This window comes from Pholis gunnellus, assembly GCF_910591455.1.
Source record: "Pholis gunnellus genome assembly, chromosome: 1".
In the NCBI taxonomy this organism is placed as follows: domain Eukaryota; kingdom Metazoa; phylum Chordata; class Actinopteri; order Perciformes; family Pholidae; genus Pholis; species Pholis gunnellus.
This window is the reverse complement of record NC_136528.1, coordinates 3074819-3096565: the sequence shown is the minus strand read 5'-3', so window position 1 is coordinate 3096565 and position 21747 is coordinate 3074819. Positions and strand designations below refer to the sequence as shown.

At 43.7% G+C, this 21747-nt stretch overlaps 1 protein-coding gene across 2 annotated transcripts; it reads left to right on the top strand.

Annotated features, from left to right (window-relative positions):
- The first annotated feature begins 863 nt into the window (after positions 1-863).
- LOC306715997 (AP-2 complex subunit alpha-2-like) lies at positions 864-21065 on the top strand. Of its 2 annotated transcripts, XR_013767704.1 has the most exons (23): positions 864-1064; positions 2462-2530; positions 4836-4978; positions 5196-5389; positions 6355-6484; positions 7216-7317; positions 7394-7502; positions 8329-8479; positions 8773-8941; positions 9991-10128; positions 10221-10403; positions 10615-10712; positions 11164-11395; positions 12899-13075; positions 14380-14513; positions 15154-15236; positions 15433-15523; positions 15688-15810; positions 15893-16009; positions 16870-16939; positions 17693-17827; positions 18058-19046; positions 19088-21065. XR_013767704.1 is itself a non-coding variant. In XM_079186517.1 (22 exons), the coding sequence occupies exons 1-22, from the start codon at positions 998-1000 to the stop codon at positions 18133-18135; spliced, it is 2793 nt and encodes a 930-aa protein (XP_079042643.1). In that variant the 5' UTR covers positions 864-997; the 3' UTR covers positions 18136-21065. The 2 variants fall into 2 exon arrangements, 1 of the variants encoding a protein (XP_079042643.1); XM_079186517.1 differs by having other exon boundaries at positions 18058-21065.
- Positions 21066-21747: the final 682 nt, after the last annotated feature.

The window sequence follows — 21747 nt, the reverse complement described above, 5'->3', positions numbered from 1 at the left end:
TACTGTGAATTACTGCCAACTTGCTCTCAGTCACCGGTGAGCAGCTCCACTGATAAAAGCGACTGATTCGGTCAACTCTAAGTCATCGCAGATTTACCTTTGGTTGGAGGCATGACCTTTGGGACTGGGCTCTGGAGCCTGGAAGCATTACATTGATAGGACGAGGGGAATACTGTAATTAAAGGTGAAAATACAAAAAAGGGAAAAGTCTCAACTGAGGAATGACCTAAGGTGTTTGTGTACCATCTGAGGAGGATGCTTACTTTGTAGATGTGTATGAAGTGTGCATGTTCCTGCTTTGTATGGCCTCGCTTTGTATGGCCTCGCTGGGGTTTATCACACCGCTTTCTAATGCCGCTCTGTGTTGCAGGATGTGTAAAGCACTGGCAGAGCAGCTAATGGTCTGCTGGACACAATAAGATTTGAAAATAATACAGTTTTAACGACAATTGCAAATGACAAATTCTTTGAAATATTTTTCCCTCCAAAATGTTGCTGTTGAGGCTTTCAAGGAGGGTCTCAAGTGTCAATCAAGTGATTGTCTAAGTCCATTCATCATAGCACTCGTGTACAAGGCTCTCAGACACGCTCAGGGAATTACCAGCAGACAACTGCTATGTCCATTCACACAGCATCTGTAATCTTACAGATTATCAATAATTTACATATTTAAAAATTGTTCAAATGTACTCAGTTGCCATTGTCTTACATTTCCATCGCACCTTAACTATGCACCAATACTGCTTTTATCGTGGTTGACAAACGCCACATGTACGGAACGCGGCCCTCCTGTAGGCTGTAGTAGTTAGGTGTAAGCGCGATGTACGGAATGCGGCCGCAGCTTGTCTGGTTCCTGTCTCCGTCACATATCGGGTCTCCCTGTCGGATACAGCACTTTACGAGCTACCTTAGCAAACTTTGAAACAAAGTTGCTCTACATAGCTAGGCTGTCTGAAATATAAAAGAGAACGCGTCCCATTAGCAGGGAGTGGACAACATGCCTGCCGTTTCTAAAGGCGATGGGATGCGTGGCCTGGCCGTGTTCATCTCCGACATCAGGAACTGTAAGTTGTGTTTATCACCTTCACAGACCGCTCTTGGTCCGGCTAGTGACAAGCTAGCTGGTGCAATGTTGACTAGCTACGCGACCGGCGGTTTCCAGAACGCATCAGAAAAGCGTGTCCCTTTGCCCGTTAGCCGCGATGGCAACTTTAATTTATCAAAGCGGGGTTAGACGACCACTCAGCTGCGCTAGCCCTACACGAGCTAACCAACGTTAGCCGCTAGCTTCCAGTTGCTAACGTCACGTCGAAGGGCGTGGACGGCACGGCTAACCGGAGATAACGTCTAAAACGGCCGTTTGTATTTTGGAAGTGAGCGTTTCAAGTTTGTAGTTTACGAACAGGGTCCTGCGAAAAGCCGTTCACACAATTCACATATAGAGTGACCGTTTAGTCCCTGTGAGGGCTATTTCAGGTGGCGTTAGCGTCAAGAGGACGTGCATATGTTTTAATGAGGCGCAGCTGTGGTGTGTTTGACGTGTCTTGTTGCCCCAGGTTTTGTATCCTAAAGTGGGCCTAAAACCCGCCCAGCACGCGCTTAAACGTTCTCATTGGGTTTAAGCGTCCAAGCCGGAGACCTCCAGAGGAGCTGTCTGTCAGTTTAAAGTCACATACAAATATCACACATTCAAGAGTATTTCTAGAGGGCGGAACTGTTGCCAAATACGTTGCTCAACATTTCCCTTCTCACAAAGTGTTGATCAAGCATTGTAGAAGTATCCACAGACTCGTGCTGGTCAGAGTACCAAATGTAGCCTATCCAAGCACATTGCACTGTGCTATTATCACAAGTTTATTTAAACGTCCCATAATCATGATGTATAATCTTGTTATTAGGGGGAAAAAGCGTAAACATAGTTATTCCAAATAGAACTTGGAATGATATGGCTTTATAATAGCGATAACACTAATTTAGGGACAATGCAAAAAGTCATCTGATACTACACTGATCTATGGTGGTGTTGTCAGTAACTGGTCCCAGCTCCTACATATCACAGTTTTGAGCAGAAGTTTCTTGTTTCAGTGTATACTGTCAGCAGCCGTCATAACCTAGATAACCAGCACCATAAAGGTGTACCTAATAAAGTGGCCCCTGAGTGTAGCTAACATGTCTGTTTACATGGGGCTCCACTGTTCTTTATAGAGGGCTGCAGGCATGACCTAGTTTTTGATCGCCAACCAGGAAGTCAGCATCGCCCTGGTTACCGCGACATAAAGCCGATGCGCTGTTCCCATAACATTGTGTTGAGTTACACATCCTTTCATTCTGATGATCACAGCAAGTAGAGTTTCTTTCCCTCAGCTCGACAAAAAGCAGCGAAAACAAGGAAGAAGTATTGTATTCAAATTGGGTGATCGCAGCACTACGTAACATAACAAATGTCTTCATCTGTTTGCAGGTAAAAGTAAAGAAGCAGAGGTGAAGAGGATAAACAAAGAACTGGCCAACATCCGTTCCAAATTTAAAGGTAGGTGAACGAGCTAAACTACAGTGTGTGGCATGGATGGCCACTGGTTCTCCTTCCAGCCAAAGACTGATTTGTAGTACCTGGTGTGTGTTTTGTTGTTGTTAATTGGAATAAAAACTGTTGCTTTGCATGATGCAAGTTGCTGTTTAATCTGCTTCGCTAACTCATCTTGTGACCGAAGTTCTTTCCCATTTCCTAGTTTGTACGTCCTCGATTTCTTCAGCCCTTCCCACGAAATATGTGTGACGAGGAGAGCGGACACAAAGCTAACTGGCATTTAACAAATAAGACGTCCTTGTCCCGTAGCCGTCATTTTAACGCGACGTCAACTGAATATGACGCGCGTCACAGCTGCATCAGCTGTCCCACTGTTTTGTTATAACACTGTATTTTATGATCTCTCTCTCAGATGAGCATAACAGTGTTCATGACAACTTATATATTTACTTTTAATTCCATTCACAACATGACAAGAACATTGCAGTCCTGTCTATACGTCAACGTGAAATACAACAAATTAGTGCTAATTGCAAAAGATAGTTATTGAAATAATAATTTGTCGTTAGCAGCTGTTTGCACGAAACATCATGTAGCGATTATAGCAGTTGAATTGGATTCAGCCTTCATTCCAGATAAAGACACAAGTATTATCAAGGTGAAATGTCCGTTAGAACAGAGCCTTCCGAGGCGAAATGGCGAAGGCCAGAAAGTTTGATCGTGCATCTGAACGTCTGAATATCTACAACTTATGAATTAAAAAGGAAGTTACATTTGGGTGCCGCCGTGGTTTGAGACCATCCCAGCTGTGTGTCACGCCTCTTTAATATGTCACGGTGCCGGAAAGACTTCCGGCGTACCCTCACTTAAAGCTCCTCTAACAAGTCTCCTCGCTCTCTGAGATGCATGTTAGGAATCGGGCCGTTCGTCAAGGCTGAGCGCTGAGATCGATCCTCCGGACCTCACACCGTGTCTCTGCTTCGCCCCTTTTCAGTTGCTTCATAGTTTTTTTGTTTTTTTTTAATGGCTGTCGCTGTGTCTGCACTTTTTTAAAAGTTCCCACACCTCACCGTCTATGTCTGCCTCCACGTTGTGTTGGTGTTGTTCCTCATGCCACCTGTTCCACACTGCTCATTCTGGCCTGTGCACATTCTAGCATATTCCCTATGTGATCCCTCCTGCCCCCCTGTATTATGCCCAGGTTTGACCCAGTATCATTAGCAGTGATTGTTCTTCCTATGTGCTCTTTAAAAGTCTAAAAGGCCAAACCAAATCCAGCGCTGGAAAGCTATGGAGGGAGGAGGTTCCAGACATTGTTTGACAATCCATCGAGCACTCGCTTTCAAGCACACTGACCCTTTTACTAAAACGTTTACGATTGTGTTTTAGTGCCCTGTGGGGTCGCCCAAGTGATCCGTTGAGCCTCTGTAATGCATTTGCACTTGGGCTGAACAGTTTAAAGTGTTGTAAGGGGTCTGATATCAGTATAACGAGCAACACTACTGTAGTCTCTGAATACATGCGTCCTGTGTGTAGAAATACTGCAGTTCACTGCGTAACACTTCACGTTGATTGTTTGACCCTTCCTCTGAACAGAAACTGTCTGTCCTGCAGTGAGTTTAGCTCTGTTAGCCGTTAGCTCTGTTAGCCAAACACACGGCAGGACTCTGCTGCTCACCGGCTGCTAACAGCTAGCTAGCTCTCCTCCAATCAACATGACGCGCTCTGTTGTAGTCAGTGTTTGTTTCAGTTTGTCATTTGCTAAGATTTAGTTATACATACATACATATATGGATGCACCGTGTCAGACTTACTTTTGGGTACTTTCCAATACATATTTCTATCAGATGTTCCTCACTCTCTGACTGTAACAAATTAAATATACAGCATGATGCTGTTTTTTTTAAAGTTCACCTTTGTGTTGTGCTGATACAAACAGCATAGTTTGCAGTAGGGATGTTAATAATGAACCGCTTAACAGACATTTTGACTTAATGCAGTTGAAACCGTAGTGGTCAGTCCACCTTAAGTGAGCCTGGGCTTAAGTTGTCGCTAGCTTCGGGGCTAACCCCCTTGGCCAATCACCGATCATGGATCATGGATCATGGATCATGGATGGATTAAAATTGATTATTTGACCATACAAATGATTTCAAAGTTTCTTCTTCTCTTCCATTACTCACTGGTTTGTATACAAAGACTGAATGTACTGATATGGCGATGTCAGACCATTGAAATCCCTGCGTTTTTAACTTCATGTAGACATTCATATCCATATTTATTTGTGTGTGTGTGTGTGTGTCTGTAGGAGACAAGGCTCTAGACGGCTACAGTAAAAAGAAGTATGTCTGCAAGCTGCTCTTTATCTTTCTTCTGGGCCATGACATCGACTTCGGACACATGGAGGCTGTCAACCTCCTCAGCTCCAACAAGTACACGGAGAAACAAATTGTAAGTTTGTCCTCGCGTTCATCCAGTGCCTGAAGTTGTCACGCAAATATGTTTGTGCGAAGGGACTAAGGGGCATACAAATAACCTGACGTGTATTGTTTCTCCTGTGTGTGTGTGTGTGTGTGTGTGTGTGTGTGTGTGTGTGTGTGTGTGTGTGTGTGTGTGTGTGTGTGTGTGTGGTGGAATTGTGCTTTGAATCCATTTCCTGCTTTTCTAGGGTTACCTGTTCATCTCAGTGCTGGTGAACTCGAACAGCGACCTGATCCGTCTCATCAACAACGGCCTCAAGAACGACCTGAACAGCCGCAACCCGACCTTCATGAACCTGGCCCTGCACTGCATCGCTAATGTGGGCAGCAGAGAAATGGCCGAGGCTTTTGCTTCTCAAATCCCCAGCATCTTGGTGGCAGGGTTTGTACATGAACGTTTATGCATCGATGTTTCAGCTGATGTGACGTCTCTGAGAAAACACAAAGTTGGGACTGTTGAACATAAAAAAAATAAAAAACATCAATAGACTGTCCATGCGAGGTCTAAAATGACGCATTCATGTGCTCATCATTGCACATTTTGATAAAATAATACTAACTGAAATTTTAAATTGCTCTTTCATTCACGCCGTTTTTTTACCGCTTTGCCTTGCCAGCTCTTTTCTTCCCCACGGGGAACTGAAGCAGTCATGTCCATCTATGCTCTCTTCAAAGACAGTAATCTTACCTTGCAGAACACAGGGGTGGCTGGTTTGTTTATGTTATTGTGTGACTTTGGTGTTTTAAAGGGTTCAGATTCACCAAGGTCAACTGTAGACGGTCATTAATACACTAACTATGGATAAGTACCTCATACAAACCCACTTTCACATTTTTTTTATATCCTTAAGATTTCTATTATTTCAGACCAAACTTCTGTTTTATTATCAGCATTTCTTCTGCAATAGCTATCCCACTGTATTTGCATTGTGTCATTGCCTCTTATATAGCGGTTTGCCATTTAAATCATGATCATTTGAATATCAATTACTCACCCTGTTATTTGGAATTCTTGTATACAACTTAGTTTTTCTCACACGCTGAATGGAGAATCAAGAGCGGAGAAAAGTCTAGAATGAATTGCAGTGAATGCCGTGTTTAACAACAACATACCTATATCAACTTAATCTCTCACACAACTCGTGCAGAATAATCAAAATCTCCTTTATCCGGCTCTATGCTCAGTGCTCGCTATTTAAAACACTTTAGACTCGTCCGGACTGTTGATGAGATTAAGATTGCAGGACTGAAATCTTAAGGATTATAACTTTTAGTTTTGAAGTTTTGACCTTGACCATTCGTGATGGATTAGGATGAATCAAGTCGTGTTGTGCTTGCCTCCATCAGGGACACAATGGACAGCGTGAAGCAGAGTGCGGCACTGTGTCTGCTGCGGCTCAACAGGACGTGCCCTGACCTGATCCCCATGGGTGAATGGACAGCACGAGTGGTCCATCTGCTCAATGATCAGCACCTGGTAAGACTATATATATATATATATATATACTATCTAAGCGAGTTTTGAGTGTGTAGGTGTGTGGCGGTACACGGAGGTCACGGTTGGGTTCATACCCGGGGTTTAGGAGTCATGATGCGGTGCGACTTCGGTGTAGGGGGAACAAAACAAAACGAGTGCATAATGACACGCTTCTTATTCATTTATTTTGAACAGACACTAGTGCAAGTGTCAAAAACGGACAGAATCCTTTTGCTGGGCACTGGGGATTCACTTTGCCCTCTTGTAACTTTGGTAAACTATTTCATTATAAAAAAAGCTCCAAAAACCCAAAAGGTTACATTTCACTAAAAGGCTCTGAAACTGAATAGCATCTCTTATGTTTTGAAATAATGGTTTGGCACGAATGCATGAGCAGTGTTAATTCTAGGGATGTGACGAAATAAAGTATGCTCAAAGCAGACATATGCATACTAGATATGTTTTCTGGGTGTGCTGTGGATGCACACTATTGTCCCACAATGAAATGTACAAAGGAAGTAGAGTCGCTCACAGCTGGAAAAAGGTTGCACGCACTATCATTTTACTATCATGTACTAGCTGCTAAAGCAGTACACTGTGACGATTAGCACGTAGTACATATGTATAAATTAGTATGTAGTATGGACTCTGTGAACCTGAAACGCAGGGTGATGAAGCAATGTGTCGGTTGGTCTGTGATTGATGTGTCAGGTGTGTCTGTCTGTTGTCAGGGAGTGGTGACATCAGCCGCCAGCCTCATTACCACTCTAGCCCAGAAGAGTCCCGAGGACTTCAAAACATCCATCGCACTGGCGGTGGCCCGGCTCAGTAGGGTGGGTGTCTCTCTGTAACTTCATCTCACTGAGATCAGCGATGCACTGATGTGTTGTGTTGTTCTTGCTGGTCCAGATCGTGACTTCGGCATCCATCGACCTACAGGACTACACTTACTACTTTGTTGCAGCGCCGTGGCTGTCCGTCAAACTGCTGCGCCTGCTGCAGTGCTACACTCCACCCGGTATGGTACTGTGTGTGTGTGTGTGTGTGTGTGCGTGATTAGAGTTTCAGAAATCCTCCAATAGAGACTAATAATGTTCATCCTGAGCTTACAATTCTTGGCATAATTCAACATTTTGGAAAATGTATTTTAGTATATATATATTTTTTGTTCTGAGAGTGAGACAAGTTCAATATCAATCTCATACAATAAGTTCAGAGCAGGAATATAGAATGTGTGTAGCCTAGCTTAGCATAAAGACCGTAGGCGGGGGAACAGCTGGTCTGGCTGCTCTGTCCAAAATGAAAAACACACAGACCTACAGATCTAAAGGGCAACTCATTGTCACTCATTGTCACAATGACCCATGGTGGTATCTGTATTATTTATCTTTTTCCACCCCAAATCACAAAAGCTTCTCTTTTTTTTCACATTTCTGTTCATGCACAGGTTGAAAAAACAAAATACATCTTGTAAGTAAGGCTGCGTTAAAAAGCATCTTTTCCACTTTGGAGAAGAGCCACTGTATGTACCACTACCTCCTACCCCTAAAACAAGAGTCATCATTTCCATCTTTAAGCATAGAGCACAGCTGCAGGAGGTGATCTTTGACACTAGATGGCACCAGAGTAGAAACAGTCAAATGGAAAAAAAACAACTAATGCTGTGAGCTTTGAGATAATATATCAGTTCATCTGATTATTTTGAACAATGAGGTGATAAAAACATTGCCTGAGTTTAGTGAGAACCAGCAACGTGGGCATTTGTCTCTGTTTGTGGACGTTATTATGTGGTGAGACTGAGTCAAAGCTATGAGGTGTTCAGAACATAATCTTTGTCGCTGCAGAGGATGCGGCGCTGCGAAGTCGTCTGACGGAGTGTCTGGAGACCATCCTCAACAAAGCCCAGGAGCCACCCAAGTCCAAGAAGGTCCAGCACTCCAACGCAAAGAACGCCGTTCTGTTCGAGGCCATCGCCCTCATCATCCACTACGACAGGTTGGCCACGTCCGCCGTGAATTCCCCCCATTGGGTCACTAGATGGGCTTTAAGCTAACCGTATTTGCCTCCCGACATGTTGCATTGGGTGTTAGTTTTCAGTCTGTAGACGCCGGACTGTAACATTAATAACACTAAGCTTTATGAACCTCTCATCTAGGTCACAAGGCAAACCCAGCCTCATTAGTTCACATTCCAGTGTTGCGCAGCGTTGGGTGTGTTTTTTTTGGAAGTTGAAATGTGTGTTGGCATTCGGACCCTGCAGCTTAGTCGTTGTATCTCGTCCGTTGCAGCGAGCCCACCCTGTTGGTACGAGCCTGCAACCAGCTGGGCCAGTTTCTGCAGCACAGGGAAACCAACCTCCGTTACTTGGCTTTGGAGAGCATGTGCACGCTGGCCAGCTCCGAGTTCTCTCACGAGGCAGTGAAGACGCACATAGACACTGTGATCAACGCTCTGAAGGTGAGTCCTCCTGCAGCTGTCTGCCTTTTGACAAGCTCTGGTAGGTTAATGTGGAAATGCTGAAACCTGGTGGGTGGGTGGTTGTTTTTAATCCATCTGATCAGTGGGGAGCTATGGAGTCTTGAAAGTGCCCCTGGAATTGTTTTGCACTTTTTCAGTGGTTATCTATGATCACTTAATTGGTTGTTGCCTCTAAAAGCAAGTTATCGAGTGGAGTTTTGCTCTATGGAGGATTCATAAAACGTTCTCGTACTAAAATAGTGTTGAAGAGAAGTTAGAGAAAAGCGCCTTTCGCCCTTAAACAGGAAGTTGTTTTAACAATCTGCTCCATTCCGCCCTCAGCACGCAGGAAGGTGCGAGGTCCCGTTCGTTCTTTAATTCTGTTTGTTGTTATAATTCTGTTCTCATTCCGTTAAGGGTCATTGTAGCGGATAATAATAGTGTAATGTCGTATACCGTGGAATAGTGACATTTTCTGAGATGGTTATCATACCATGAAAATCTTAAACATTACAACCCTAGAAGTTAAATCATGCAAATCATTTTCCCACATCGCTCTATGTAACAGTTTCACATAAAATGAGTCATTGCTTATAAAGCTGTTGGTCAATTTATAGTTATTTATGATAATTCAACATAATCCACACTGTGGTTGTCTGTGACACTAATGAACCGAGACGTCACTCAAGCTCCGCTTTGTAAACGTTTCCGTTTTTTTCTCTGGAACCTTCTGACCAAGCTGATTAATTAAATCTCCACGACACATAAATACACCTTCTTTACACAGATGGATCATTAGTACTGTGGATGTATTACTCAGCAGAACTGTGTGTGCGTCCACCACCAGCTCCTCTGGTTCTAAGTGCTTCTGAGCGATCAAAAGATTCTGTTCATTTCAGTCTTGGAGTATTTAAAGGCATAATTTACCCCAATTTGCAATAGCCTGGATTTCATTCAGCAATTCGGTCAAATCGATCGGCTGCAGTGGGATTTAAGTAGCTACAGTAGACATTTGTCATACATTCTGTTGGTGTTTGTTTTCCTCACAGACGGAGCGAGATGTGAGCGTCCGCCAGCGGGCCGTGGATCTGCTCTATGCCATGTGCGACCGAAGCAACGCCAAGCAGATCGTGGCAGAGATGCTGAGCTACCTGGAGAACGCCGACTACTCGATCAGAGAGGAGATAGTGGGTCACCAGCGCAGGCCTGTTCACCATTCGCCCCCCCGCCTTCTCTGTGTGCGGCTCCCACCCTCAGCCGGTTGCTTTTTCTCCCTCAGGTGCTCAAGGTGGCGATCCTGGCGGAGAAGTACGCCGTGGACTACACCTGGTACGTGGATACCATTCTCAACCTCATCCGCATGGCCGGTGACTACGTCAGCGAGGAGGTGTGGTACCGCGTCATCCAGATCGTCATAAACCGAGACGAAGTCCAAGGCTACGCGGCCAAGACCGTCTTTGAGGTGAAGATTTATTGAAGTCAAGCTGGGACGCATCTTTGTCTTAATGCACTGTGTACTACCAGTGAGGGATTGTACCCTTGTTGCTGGACTATGTGAGGTCCACATGGACATTGTTGGCTGGCGGGTTACCACCTGTTCCATAGTAAAAGCATACTTGCAGTAGGTAGCAGTGTATATTCCTAACGTCGTCATGCTTTGTGAACCTTCGTAGGCGCTGCAGGCTCCCGCCTGCCACGAGAACCTGGTCAAGGTGGGAGGCTACATCCTGGGAGAGTTTGGCAACCTTATTGCCGGTGACTCGCGCTCCAGGTAAACAGCATCCACATACAGGACAGAGCACTCCACCCTTTTGAAAATCTAATTTCAATATATAGGGTTGGTTCTCCCAATCTACAAAGAGAGTTTTTGTTTTGGTGCTCAAAGCATTAAGCAATTCCACAGCAATGTCTCTTGTTCCCCTTGTTTTTAGACCTCATTTTTAGACCTATTTTTTCCTTAAGAAGTATTTTTATGAAGCCAAACTATCTGCATGGCTAGATACAACCAGCCTTATGTTAGAAAATATGTATTTGGGTGAACCAAACCTTTAAAGAAATGCTACTGGCATCAATATGCTGTCTTACAACTAAACATGGTGCTGTGTTGACCACAGGAAACGAGTAGAATGTCATATACAAGGGCAGTATTGACTTCATTTTGTGACCGGAGCTGAATGTGAACGTCCGGAGGTTTCACCGCTTCGTGTCGTCTTCTCCTTCAGCCCGCTGGTCCAGTTCGACCTCCTCCACTCCAAGTTCCACCTGTGCTCCGTGCCAACTCGGGCGCTGCTGCTGTCGGCCTACATCAAGTTCATCAACTTGTTCCCTGAAGTGAAGGCCACGATCCAAGAGGTCCTGCGCTCAGACAGCCAGCTCCGCAACGCCGACGTGGAGCTTCAGCAGAGAGCCATCGAGTACCTGAGGCTCAGCTGCATCGCCAGCACCGACATCCTGGTTAGTGAGTTGTAAATGAAATACTGACCACGCTTAACTGTCTCACACACGCTCAAGCGTTCACAGACACACTGTTAGAAAAATTCATTTGGTTTTGCTTCTGCTACTTCAGTCACTTGGTTGTTCTGTGTCATTCTTCCTGTGCCAGCTATGTGAGCTATTATTCCATGACTTTCTCTGTAAGGCTCCCTTTTGGAGATACACATACTTTTCAGCTTCCCGACATGTACCCACATTAACTCACACACACTCTTTACGGTAACCTGCTACATCGAATAAATCTGCCGTCTGAAATCAATACAAAGATTGTAAAACTAAAACCTTCAGGGAGAAACGGCAGAGACGCTACATCACGCAGTAAAAGCCAATGCATTTAATGAGTGAGGACTAGATCTGTCACGTCCAGTTTAAATACGATCAGCAGGTTACAGTGGTTGAGTGAGCGATCACGTCGTGCAATTGCTTTCACAGTAATTAGTAGTTAATTAGAGCAGCATGTTGCTCTGGTTCATTTATTTTCTGTGAAGTCGAGACACAAACACACAGTCGGTCACAATAAAGTTAAGATAGGGTTTAAAACGCAGGTCAAAGTCTCCGCCAGTCTGGAAAGTTTGATAACCACCAGCAGGGACACATTTAGCCGAGTCTGCATGAGTCTCATCCTATTTGCTAAGGGGGCTCCGATCGGGATTTTAAGGGCCGATGGCTGGAAACAGCCTCAGCTGGTCTTGATCACAGGGGTCTACTTGCAGCCCTTATTGTGTAGCACTATTTATTTATTTAAATAAAACACACACACACACAGGCACAATTTACAACTCTGTTGAGGCGCTTTTAGTGTCGAGATATTGTCTCGTGTGTTTTGCGTCGTCTTATCGGCTCCCCTGATCGGCTCCCCTGATCGGCCTTAATAGAGCCCGTCCATCAATCTATTTAGAACGACTATCGTCCGATAACAATCGATGTCCAATAGATCGGAGCGCGCCTAATGTTTGCTTATCTTTGTTTTTGTACCTGTGACATGTCGTGCAGTCGGAGTTGGTTCATTGGTTTCTTTACACTTACCTGGCAGTCCTTTACAAACGCCCAAAAAGCGTAGCTATGCTCCGACCCGAGGTGTCTGAACAGGACATTTGAGTCATTCTTGCGTCTGCCCCTCCTCCCGCATGCTTTTCCGCCCTCTGCCATTTGGAACAGCCATAAACATTTTGTTGCCCTCAGACGTGGTCATGTGACACGTTGCTTGGAGCATCAACGTGTAGTAAAAAAACATTAGCACCCTGCCTGTCTCTACTGCGGGATGCACTATGATCTACTACTTGTAGGATTTTAATAAGTTATAAAAACTTAAAAGTGACTTGTGAGTCGTGAGAACCACTCTTTGTATCATGTTGTGCCATGTGATTTTATGCTATTTCTCTAGACCTGTGAATCAGCATTGCTATTTGCTGTTTGTATTGCACAGGTTTAAGGCTTTACAGTATTATCTCTCTCTCTCCGCAGGCCACGGTCTTAGAAGAGATGCCTCCGTTCCCAGAGAGAGAGTCGTCGATCCTGGCGAAGCTGAAGAGGAAGAAGGGCCCGGGCAACGTGCCCGACATCGACGACGCCCGGTGGAATGTCAACGGCAACGCCAACGCCAACGCCGAGCACAGCGAGAACGATGAAGCCACCAACAAGGTAAACCCCGCAGTGGAGCTGTAGAAGTCGCTGTGAAGGAAATCTGGCCAGCAGAGCTTTTTACCAAAAAACGTTCATTCCGAACAAGTAAAGAAATGTCACCAGTTTCTCATGCAAATGAGCTCGTTTAAGGATTTCTGAATGTGTTCGACTGGTAGCATTCATCCCTAAAACAAGCCTGCATCACACTAACGATATTCTTAAAGTCATGTTCTTTTAGTGTTTCCTTGTTCTTCACCTTTTACTTGTCTTCTCTCCTTCCTTCCCGTTTTCCCCCCTCTGTCCTTGTTCTCCTCTCTCGTTCCTTTTCTCTTCTTTTCTTTCTCCATCAGTTCTCTCCTTCACTGATGGCAGACCTTCTCCCTACCAACAGACCCCGCCCTGTCTCCTCTAGTCCCACCATGCTCTCTGCTGGGACCATGGTACACCGATAGCTAGGAAAGACACATCGTATGATCAGTTACATAATTATTCATTGTCACTGGAGTGGCAGGCAGCCGCTTTTGTCTCTCATATATCCCACATTATATTAGTCATGTTCCTTCCCCTTACTTTGTTCTTATTTACACAAACCAGCACTGAAGAGGTTTGGGTTTTGTTTGCTTGCATTTCTAAGGTTTTGGCAAATCTTATTTTACTTTCTTTGAAATCCCCACGCGTTACACTGCATTAAAGTCAAACGTAAAGTCAATTTTAAAGCTACAGAGGGCTGAAGCCACAGGACTACCAAAGGGTTTTGATGTTCTTCTAGCCATCACCAACACACCTGCTCATCTCCATAACGTGGGACGAACACAACGCATGAGTGTGCTGGGTTAACCAGCATCTACTTTTATCAGTGGAATACAAACTGAACAGCACAGCGTTGAAGGTTTTAAAGTGACACAAAAGTATCAACATTAGCGTTGTAACGATTCTCCAAATCCACGGTTCTGTTCATACCGCAGGTTTTCTTTTCTTTGTTTTCGGAAACCGTTTCCGTCTCGGTTTCAGAACCGTTACACCATCAACATACATGATGACGTTCCTCAGCCAATAGCGCTTCACAGAAGCTGGCAGTGTGTCACTTACAATGTCATCTCTCAGTCAACCAACCACACGGGACAAGCCTAAACACACAATAGCTGTAGTGTCATTATAGCACATGTTTTATTACACAGAAAGGGATCTCAAGCTTGAGTTTGTCTTAAATGTTCGAGCTCTAGAAACCAGGGAATTAAATATATAAAAACCTATACACTTGTGTTCAGACGTTGATGGGCTTTGTATGTTGAAGTGGATATTTCTTTATGTTTCTCTGCCAGGGTTCCGCCCACCCCTTCACAGACCTGCTGAATCTAAACTCCAGTCCTTCAGCAGGAGCCAGCCTGCTAGTGGATGTGTTGTCCGACAGCTCCGCCCCTGCATCCGCAGACGTGTCTGAGGAGAACTTTTCCAGGTGGGACCGTACTGTGAGCTTAGTTGATGAAATCGGCAGAAAGCGCGGTTTCACGTACTGTAGAGTAATCCACATTCCATGAAGTATTACTGGGACAGTTGGATCACACACAAGAGACACGCTAAATATAAGAACGGTCAAAATCCAAACCGCAGAGGTATCCTGACTTTTAATCAAAACTCTGTAAACACGGGATCTTGCATTCTCAAAATGGAACTGGATGGTGACTTTTATTGTGTTTTAGGGGTTGTAGGTACGTCTGTCCGTACGTCTGATGTCTCAGGAACGTCTGGAGGGAATTCCTTCTAATATGGCACAAACGTCCGCTTGTACTCAAGGATGAACTGATTAGAATTTCTTCGTCAAAGGTCACTGTTACTTCACAAAAAACGTGGCACCCTATCTGGCCCGCAGGCCATAAGTTAGTTATCACCTTGCCTGGTAAACACTCTACTTCCCCAGTTTGTAACATAGGCTTAAAGGGATAGTTCAGGTGTTTTGAAGTGAGGCTGCTGCCCTCATCCTCAGTAGTACATTGCTTTGCTTGGGGGCGTGCCAACATCTCCTGTGGGGTAACACCACAGCAAGTTCTCAAGAGTTCTTCGTTGTAAATTTGTAATTGTGTGCTTGTGAATTCCAGGTTTGTGTGTAAGAACAACGGCGTTATCTTTGAGAACCAGCTGTTGCAGATTGGACTGAAGTCCGAGTACAGGCAGAACCTGGGTGAGCAGCTTTACTAATCGTCTCCAATGTGCTTGAGTTCTGCATCTTTTACTTTTGTGAAATCTCATCAGACCTCATCAGTTTTTAAGGATGCTTCTCACCGGCTGGCATTATTTATATCACTTTAAATGTCGTGGTCACATGTTGTTACTATAAGAACGAACTCAAACATAGTTTACCTGCTGTCGTCCCACAGGTCGCATGTATGTGTTCTTCGGCAACAAGACCTCCACCCAGTTCCTCAGCTTCTCCTCATCGGTCACCAGTAGCGACACCCTCAAGACTCATATCCTGACCACTGCTTGGTAGCTTCTTGTCACAGACTTGACTGTCCCTGTCCAGCCCACAGTAAAGCCCTGCGGTTTACTTAACACTTGCAACTGAATCAACAACCAGATGTATGCTAGTGTCCTTTATGTATCTGTAGAGTCCTTGACCCGCCGTCTCCACAGCTGAATATCCACGCCAAGCCGGTCGACCCCACAGTAGAAGGCGGGGCTCAGCTCCAGCAGATCCTCAACATCGAGTGCGTGTCGGATTTCACAGATGCACCGGTCCTCGACATCCAGTTCAGGTCGGTGTCTGGATGCGTACTTTATTCTTCACGTCTTTTAGTTTAGTTCCACGTGCTAATTTCTGACGGTTTGTGTGAACAGATACGGCGGAGCTCTTCAGAACATTGCCGTGAAACTCCCCGTGATGCTGAACAAGTTTTTTCAGCCCACGGAGATGGCATCCCAAGACTTCTTCCAACGCTGGAAACAGCTCGGAGTGTAAGGCTCACTTTACATTATCAACGCTCCATGGTGTCCTGGTTCCTATCAGCATCTGTCCCTGTCAGGAAACAAAAGGAAGATTTCTTTAATAATCAATATCATTGGATCGACAGTGATCTGAAAGTATAAAACACAAGTATTTAGTGTTTTATGGCTGAATGTGGCTGCAATCAGAAGGTCAGTTCTTAAAGGTACGGTTCACCCGTCCTCCTCGGCTGAGCTGTAACGTTAGCTAGCTCAGTGGTGCTAGGTGAGCTAGCAGTGTCTGTTAGCTTTAAACTATAAACATGAGCCTCAGGTAGCCAGTTCTATTTTGGATCGTGTTCCAAGTCGATAAAATACCTTATGGAATCTTTTGTCTCTCCTCTCGCTGTTTCTTAACGTTGTTCATCACACTCTGAAAGCAGGCTTCCTGTCTTTAGCTAGAGTTGCATCCTCTGGTTTTTGTCAGTGGCAGATTTATTCAGCTGTAACTAATTCAAAGTAAGTAAGGTACTAAGTAAAAGGGAAAGACTCCGAGCTGGCGTCTGTACTCGGCCAAAGATCATATGTAAGGTTAAAAGAAGCAACGTCACACTTCACCTGAGTGGACGGGGAGTTTTTGTAGTTCAACAAGGCAGACAGTGTGCTACATCTTCACTCGTGAAATAATCTCTCTGAAACACGAAGCAGTGTGACGTGCTTTGGACTGCTCTTGGCATTTAGGTCATGTATAAATGTTAAGCTATTGACAGAACGAGGTTCAAACAGGTCATTTATATTGTAAGTAGACTATCATTCTATAGTAACATGTCCTGTTCCTGTCCTGCTGGAGATAAGTGAGTCTCTCTCTCTCTCTCTCTCCTCTGTGTCCTCAGTCCTCAGCAAGAGGTTCAGACAATCTTCAAAGCCAAACACCCAATGGACACAGATGTCACCAACGCCAAGGTAACAACACTCACTTCTTTAAGGGTAACTGCTCAGCATCAGCCATTCAGTGAGAAAATCTGCATGAAAGATTTGATGATTTATAATGCTGAATTTATAGCAGCTTTTCTAAAAAATGCCAACGCTGTTTTGGACTTTTTTTGTTATTTTGCTATTACACTACTGTAGTTTCTTTAAAACAAAGTGGGGCGTTTTAACTCACAGGATGGTCTTGAATCTATTTAGTTCCCATAATAGAAACGTGTACCAATAGCATGAATGCTATAGTTGTGTATATAACTTACTAACTCGTCAACCTGAACGGATTGTGACCGTCCCTTTAATAGTTGGTGGGCGACGGTCTTTGTCATCCAGGATGAGGGATGCCACGGTGAGGGCGTTTTCTCGTGGGTTCATAAAGTTGCGACAGCGCCGGTGTTACCGATTACACAGACATGTTACAAGATGAAGTATTTGTTGGGACCCTACGCTATTTGAATGCAGGGCTTTCGTTTCCCTCTGAATCCCTGATAACTCTTGTTCTGGACCTTTCAACCGTACTTGCAGACTGTTTGTGCACTAAAAGTACAAATTCAGCATTCAGTCGCCAACTTTAAGACTTAATTTGGTGAAGTTGAGGTATTGAAATGACTGGTGCATTGAGACTTGGTCTATGATTTCCTTAAACCAGATTATTCCCCTCATCAATCTGCGGGTTTGTCTCCGTACAATCATGATGTTTGTTTAATTTCTCTTCTGTAACGTATCTTGCAGATCTTAGGTTTTGGTGTAGCTCTGCTGGATGGGGTGGATCCCAGTCCTGCCAACTTTGTCGGAGCCGGAGTCATTCACACTAAGAACACTCAGGTGGGCTGCCTGCTCAGACTGGAGCCCAACACACAAGCACTGGTAAAGAGACACACACACACACACACACACTCACAGACTCATCCTTGTATTGAACCTTCATATAGCTGGTGCAACCGTGTGTGTGTGTGTGTGTGTGTGTGTGTGTGTGTGTGTGTGTGTGTGTGTGTGTGTGTGTGTGTGTGTGTGTGTGTGTGTGTGTGTGTGTGTGTGTGTGTGTGTGTGTGTGTGTGTGTGTGTGTGTGTGTGTGTGTGTGTTTTTTCCTGTTCAGATGTACCGTCTCACCCTCCGGACCAGCAGGGAGTCTGTGTCTCAGCGACTGTGTGATCTGCTCTCTGACCAGTTTTAGACTCAACACAGCTCCAGTATTTCTACACCTTTTACTCTCCTAGTCTCTCTTTACATAGAATTGATGTATTGTACAGTGTAAATTCTTTTCTTTTTTTTTTTATTTGACTAACTCCACATGTAAATGAAGTGAAATGTATTTTTTTCCGCACATAGCTTTACTAATATATCACTGCTTTAAACCTGCCTTTATGTACTCACACTGAGCACCTTAGCCGAGAGGGGGGAAAGGCTCTGGATGCTTCTCTGCAGTGTTCCGCAGCTCCACACTTTTGAACAGTTTATGAAATATTGTGTTTTATTGCTCGGGTACTGCCTCTCTCATCCAAACCAAGAGTTGGTTTGGATGCATTAGTGAGATTGAGTTAGTTGAAAATCTCAGTAACATTGTAAGCTTACCAGTGATCTCAACAATGACATCCGTTGTTCCGGCAGCCTTCCTATGACACTTTTGTGTGTTTGAAGAAAGAAAAAAAATAATGCACAGAAATGGGAGGTTTTCCTCGACTTCTCGGCCATTTTGCACTTGATAGTTTAAAAAAAAAAACTAGTACGGAAGTCATGAGACGGCAAAATTATTTTGGGTGGAGAAAGTTCCTGGGATCCATTTTCTAAGTCTGATCGAAATAGTTTTCTCTCCTGTGCTTGAAAAAAAGTTTTGGCCAAGATAATCTTCCCAAGTTCCTTAATTATTTCTAATTCACCTTTGGAACAGGTGAAAGGTGTGTTTTTGTAATTCCTATTTTGGTCACATGGGGCAGAAGTGCACCACTTCCTCATGTTCTAAACAGGACTAAAAGCATTGTTTTCCTCGAGGTGAGTCTTATTTTGCGTAACTTGCGAACACACAGTAAATGTTTAGAGCACATGGAGACATTAACACTCACCTGGAAGAAAACATGAATGCGTTTGGTGAAGACTGCCGATCGAAATGGAAAACAATTTCAGATCAGACTTGGAAAATCGATAACCAGAAAAACATTTTTTTTCCTCACTTGCTTCTCTGGGCTTCCGTACTGATAGATATAGATGAGGTCATCTTTACTTCAGTGTCAGAATTCTCAAATATTTCACTCATTTTACACGTCTGTCATCTCAGGAGTAAAAAAGCAAAGCTTTGCATTGTGGTATTGTTTAGCAAAAAAAAAAAATCTCTTTGGATGCTAGAATTTTTGCTGGTGGCATTTTTTTGAGCTACACTGTGCACAAAGTTTACACATCGAATTCAGGCACTCCGATAAAACGGGAAAGAAAATCAATATAGAACACTAGGTAGCACACGGATATGAATGTCTGATTCTGTTTCCAGTATATAGTAGTCTGATTCACGTACTCCTCCGCTTTCTGCGCTTTCTATTTGTGAGGGCGACGTTGCTGCATCCTGCGCTCAGTGCCGCCATAGACGACTGTGATCGGTGTAACGAAGTGCAAACGAGCCGGAGTGTGTTTGTTCTCCCAATAGCAGAAGGATGAGCGGTGACACCAGACCGTTCTCCAGTGCTGACACAAAGCTGTGGAGACAGGTCCACAATATCTACTCAACTCCACACAGTGCCTGTGAACAGAACAAACCTTCAAATAGTAAAGAGTAATATTTCATATATATATATATATATATATACTTTCACCTAAATGCATTTATTCACAGAACACTGCCAAACTGTTAGAATTTCTACATTTCAATAACGTATGGTGTATTTTCTGTTTTATAAAATGTACTTTTATCATAATCCTTGATTGCGTGTTTGATGCTTTACATGAAGACCGGCTCAGTTCAGAGGCGATTTAAAAACGATCGTCCTACCGCCGCCTCGGTAGCAGTGTGCGCGCGACAAGCAGTTGTGTTCCGCAGCAAGACTCCAGAAAGTCTTTGTGCCCGACGATCAGAAGTAGTCATAAACCCAGTAAAACGCCAACTTGTCACTTTTACGCTGCTTTTTTTTGTACGTATTAAATAAACAAGACATAGACAGGTTGGTGACATGTTTTGATTGGATTGAGCTACACTGGCTTAATGCTTAGCTTAATGTTTAATTAATGCTAAGCTAACCAACTCATGGCTGTAGCTTCATATTCACTAGATGAGAGCGATATTGATCCTCTTATCTAACGCTCAGCAAGAAAAGTGAATAAGGGTATCAAAATGTTAAACTATTCTATAACAGTTTAATGTCCGAGCTGTTGCTCGGTTGCTGGAAACACGACTCCAGTTAAAATGCTAACGTTGCTCAGAATTAGCTGTAGCTAAGCTACTGTTGGCTAACACATTTCTACAAGGTGATAGGTCGGTGTTGTGTTTACAGCTTGTTTCCGTGGCTCACTGGTGGCAAAAAGAAACATACAGGTGTAAAGGCAATTGTGTTGTTTTATAACCTGGGTCTTGTTTTCATATTTTTTGTCCGGTAAACTCCCGTTCTGTGCACAGCTTTATACCCGGGTCCATTAAAATACAAGCCACAGATGGCTTTTCAGTCCAATCTTAACCACTCACCAGCCTCACGGCTTCTGCCATCAACCTAGTTGGGGTAAAAAAAATATATATATATATATTTTTTTTTTATTGTTCACTTCCACTTAAAAGCTGGACTCAGAGCGGTGTTCAAGTGAAGATGATGCTAAACTACACCGTAGATATTTGGGCCCTAAACCATGACATTAAGATGGTACTACAGCACACACTCAGTGCTTACGATCAGTTACTGTACTATTTTAACTACAAATTGTCACAATGCTGATGTTTTTTGTGCCTTCTAACAAGTGTTTCGGTCTCTGTGCCAGACCGCTAGATATCTTGTTATTTAAATGTAATGTCATTTCAACATTCAAACAAATTAAAACTTATATTTCTTGCTTTTTAATGGAAAAAAAACCCCATGATTAATTATACTGTATCGTTATACAATATGTTCAATATAACTCGACTCACAAAATCGATCATTGTCCTGTGTACAGTTGACCACCTGGATCTCTACCATAAGCCTTTCTGCTGGACGGCTTACCGTGAGTACTACAAAGCACCGTTTAGTGTAAATAGTGCTGTTTTGCTTTGGAAGATTCAAAGATGGCTGCTCCAGTTTCCATTCCTGCCATGTATCACCTGTGCTTTAGGAAAGCTCCAACACCAAAGGGAAAGTGAAGTGGGGACATTTTCTGTCACAACTTATTAGTTAACAATCAATCTTGAGATATTTAGACTTTGTATGTTTGTAATATTTTCCCAGCAGCAAAGTTTAGTGTCATTCAATTCTCACTTGGGTCATGAAGCGCTTCCCTCGTCTGAGAAAGAGTAAACTGTCAAAATGTTGGTCCTACGCTCGCGATCTTCATTTCAGAATGACATCGCGTAGAGAGATTAGTATCTAGGTAATAATACTGGACTGGTTTCCATGTCCCACCTCTACATCGGCCTCCATCCCACATGTTTTCACAGGTCACCTCTTTCATCTGTCTCACTGTAAACCTGTAGAAAGACAGTGTCACTTCAGTTTTATCTTTAATTTAGGAAATATAAATTATGAGCTACCATCATAATTTTGACATGTCATAACAGTGGCTCACAGTGAGTATTTTTTATAAGGCAAAACATCCGTAGAATAAACTAAAATGTACTTGT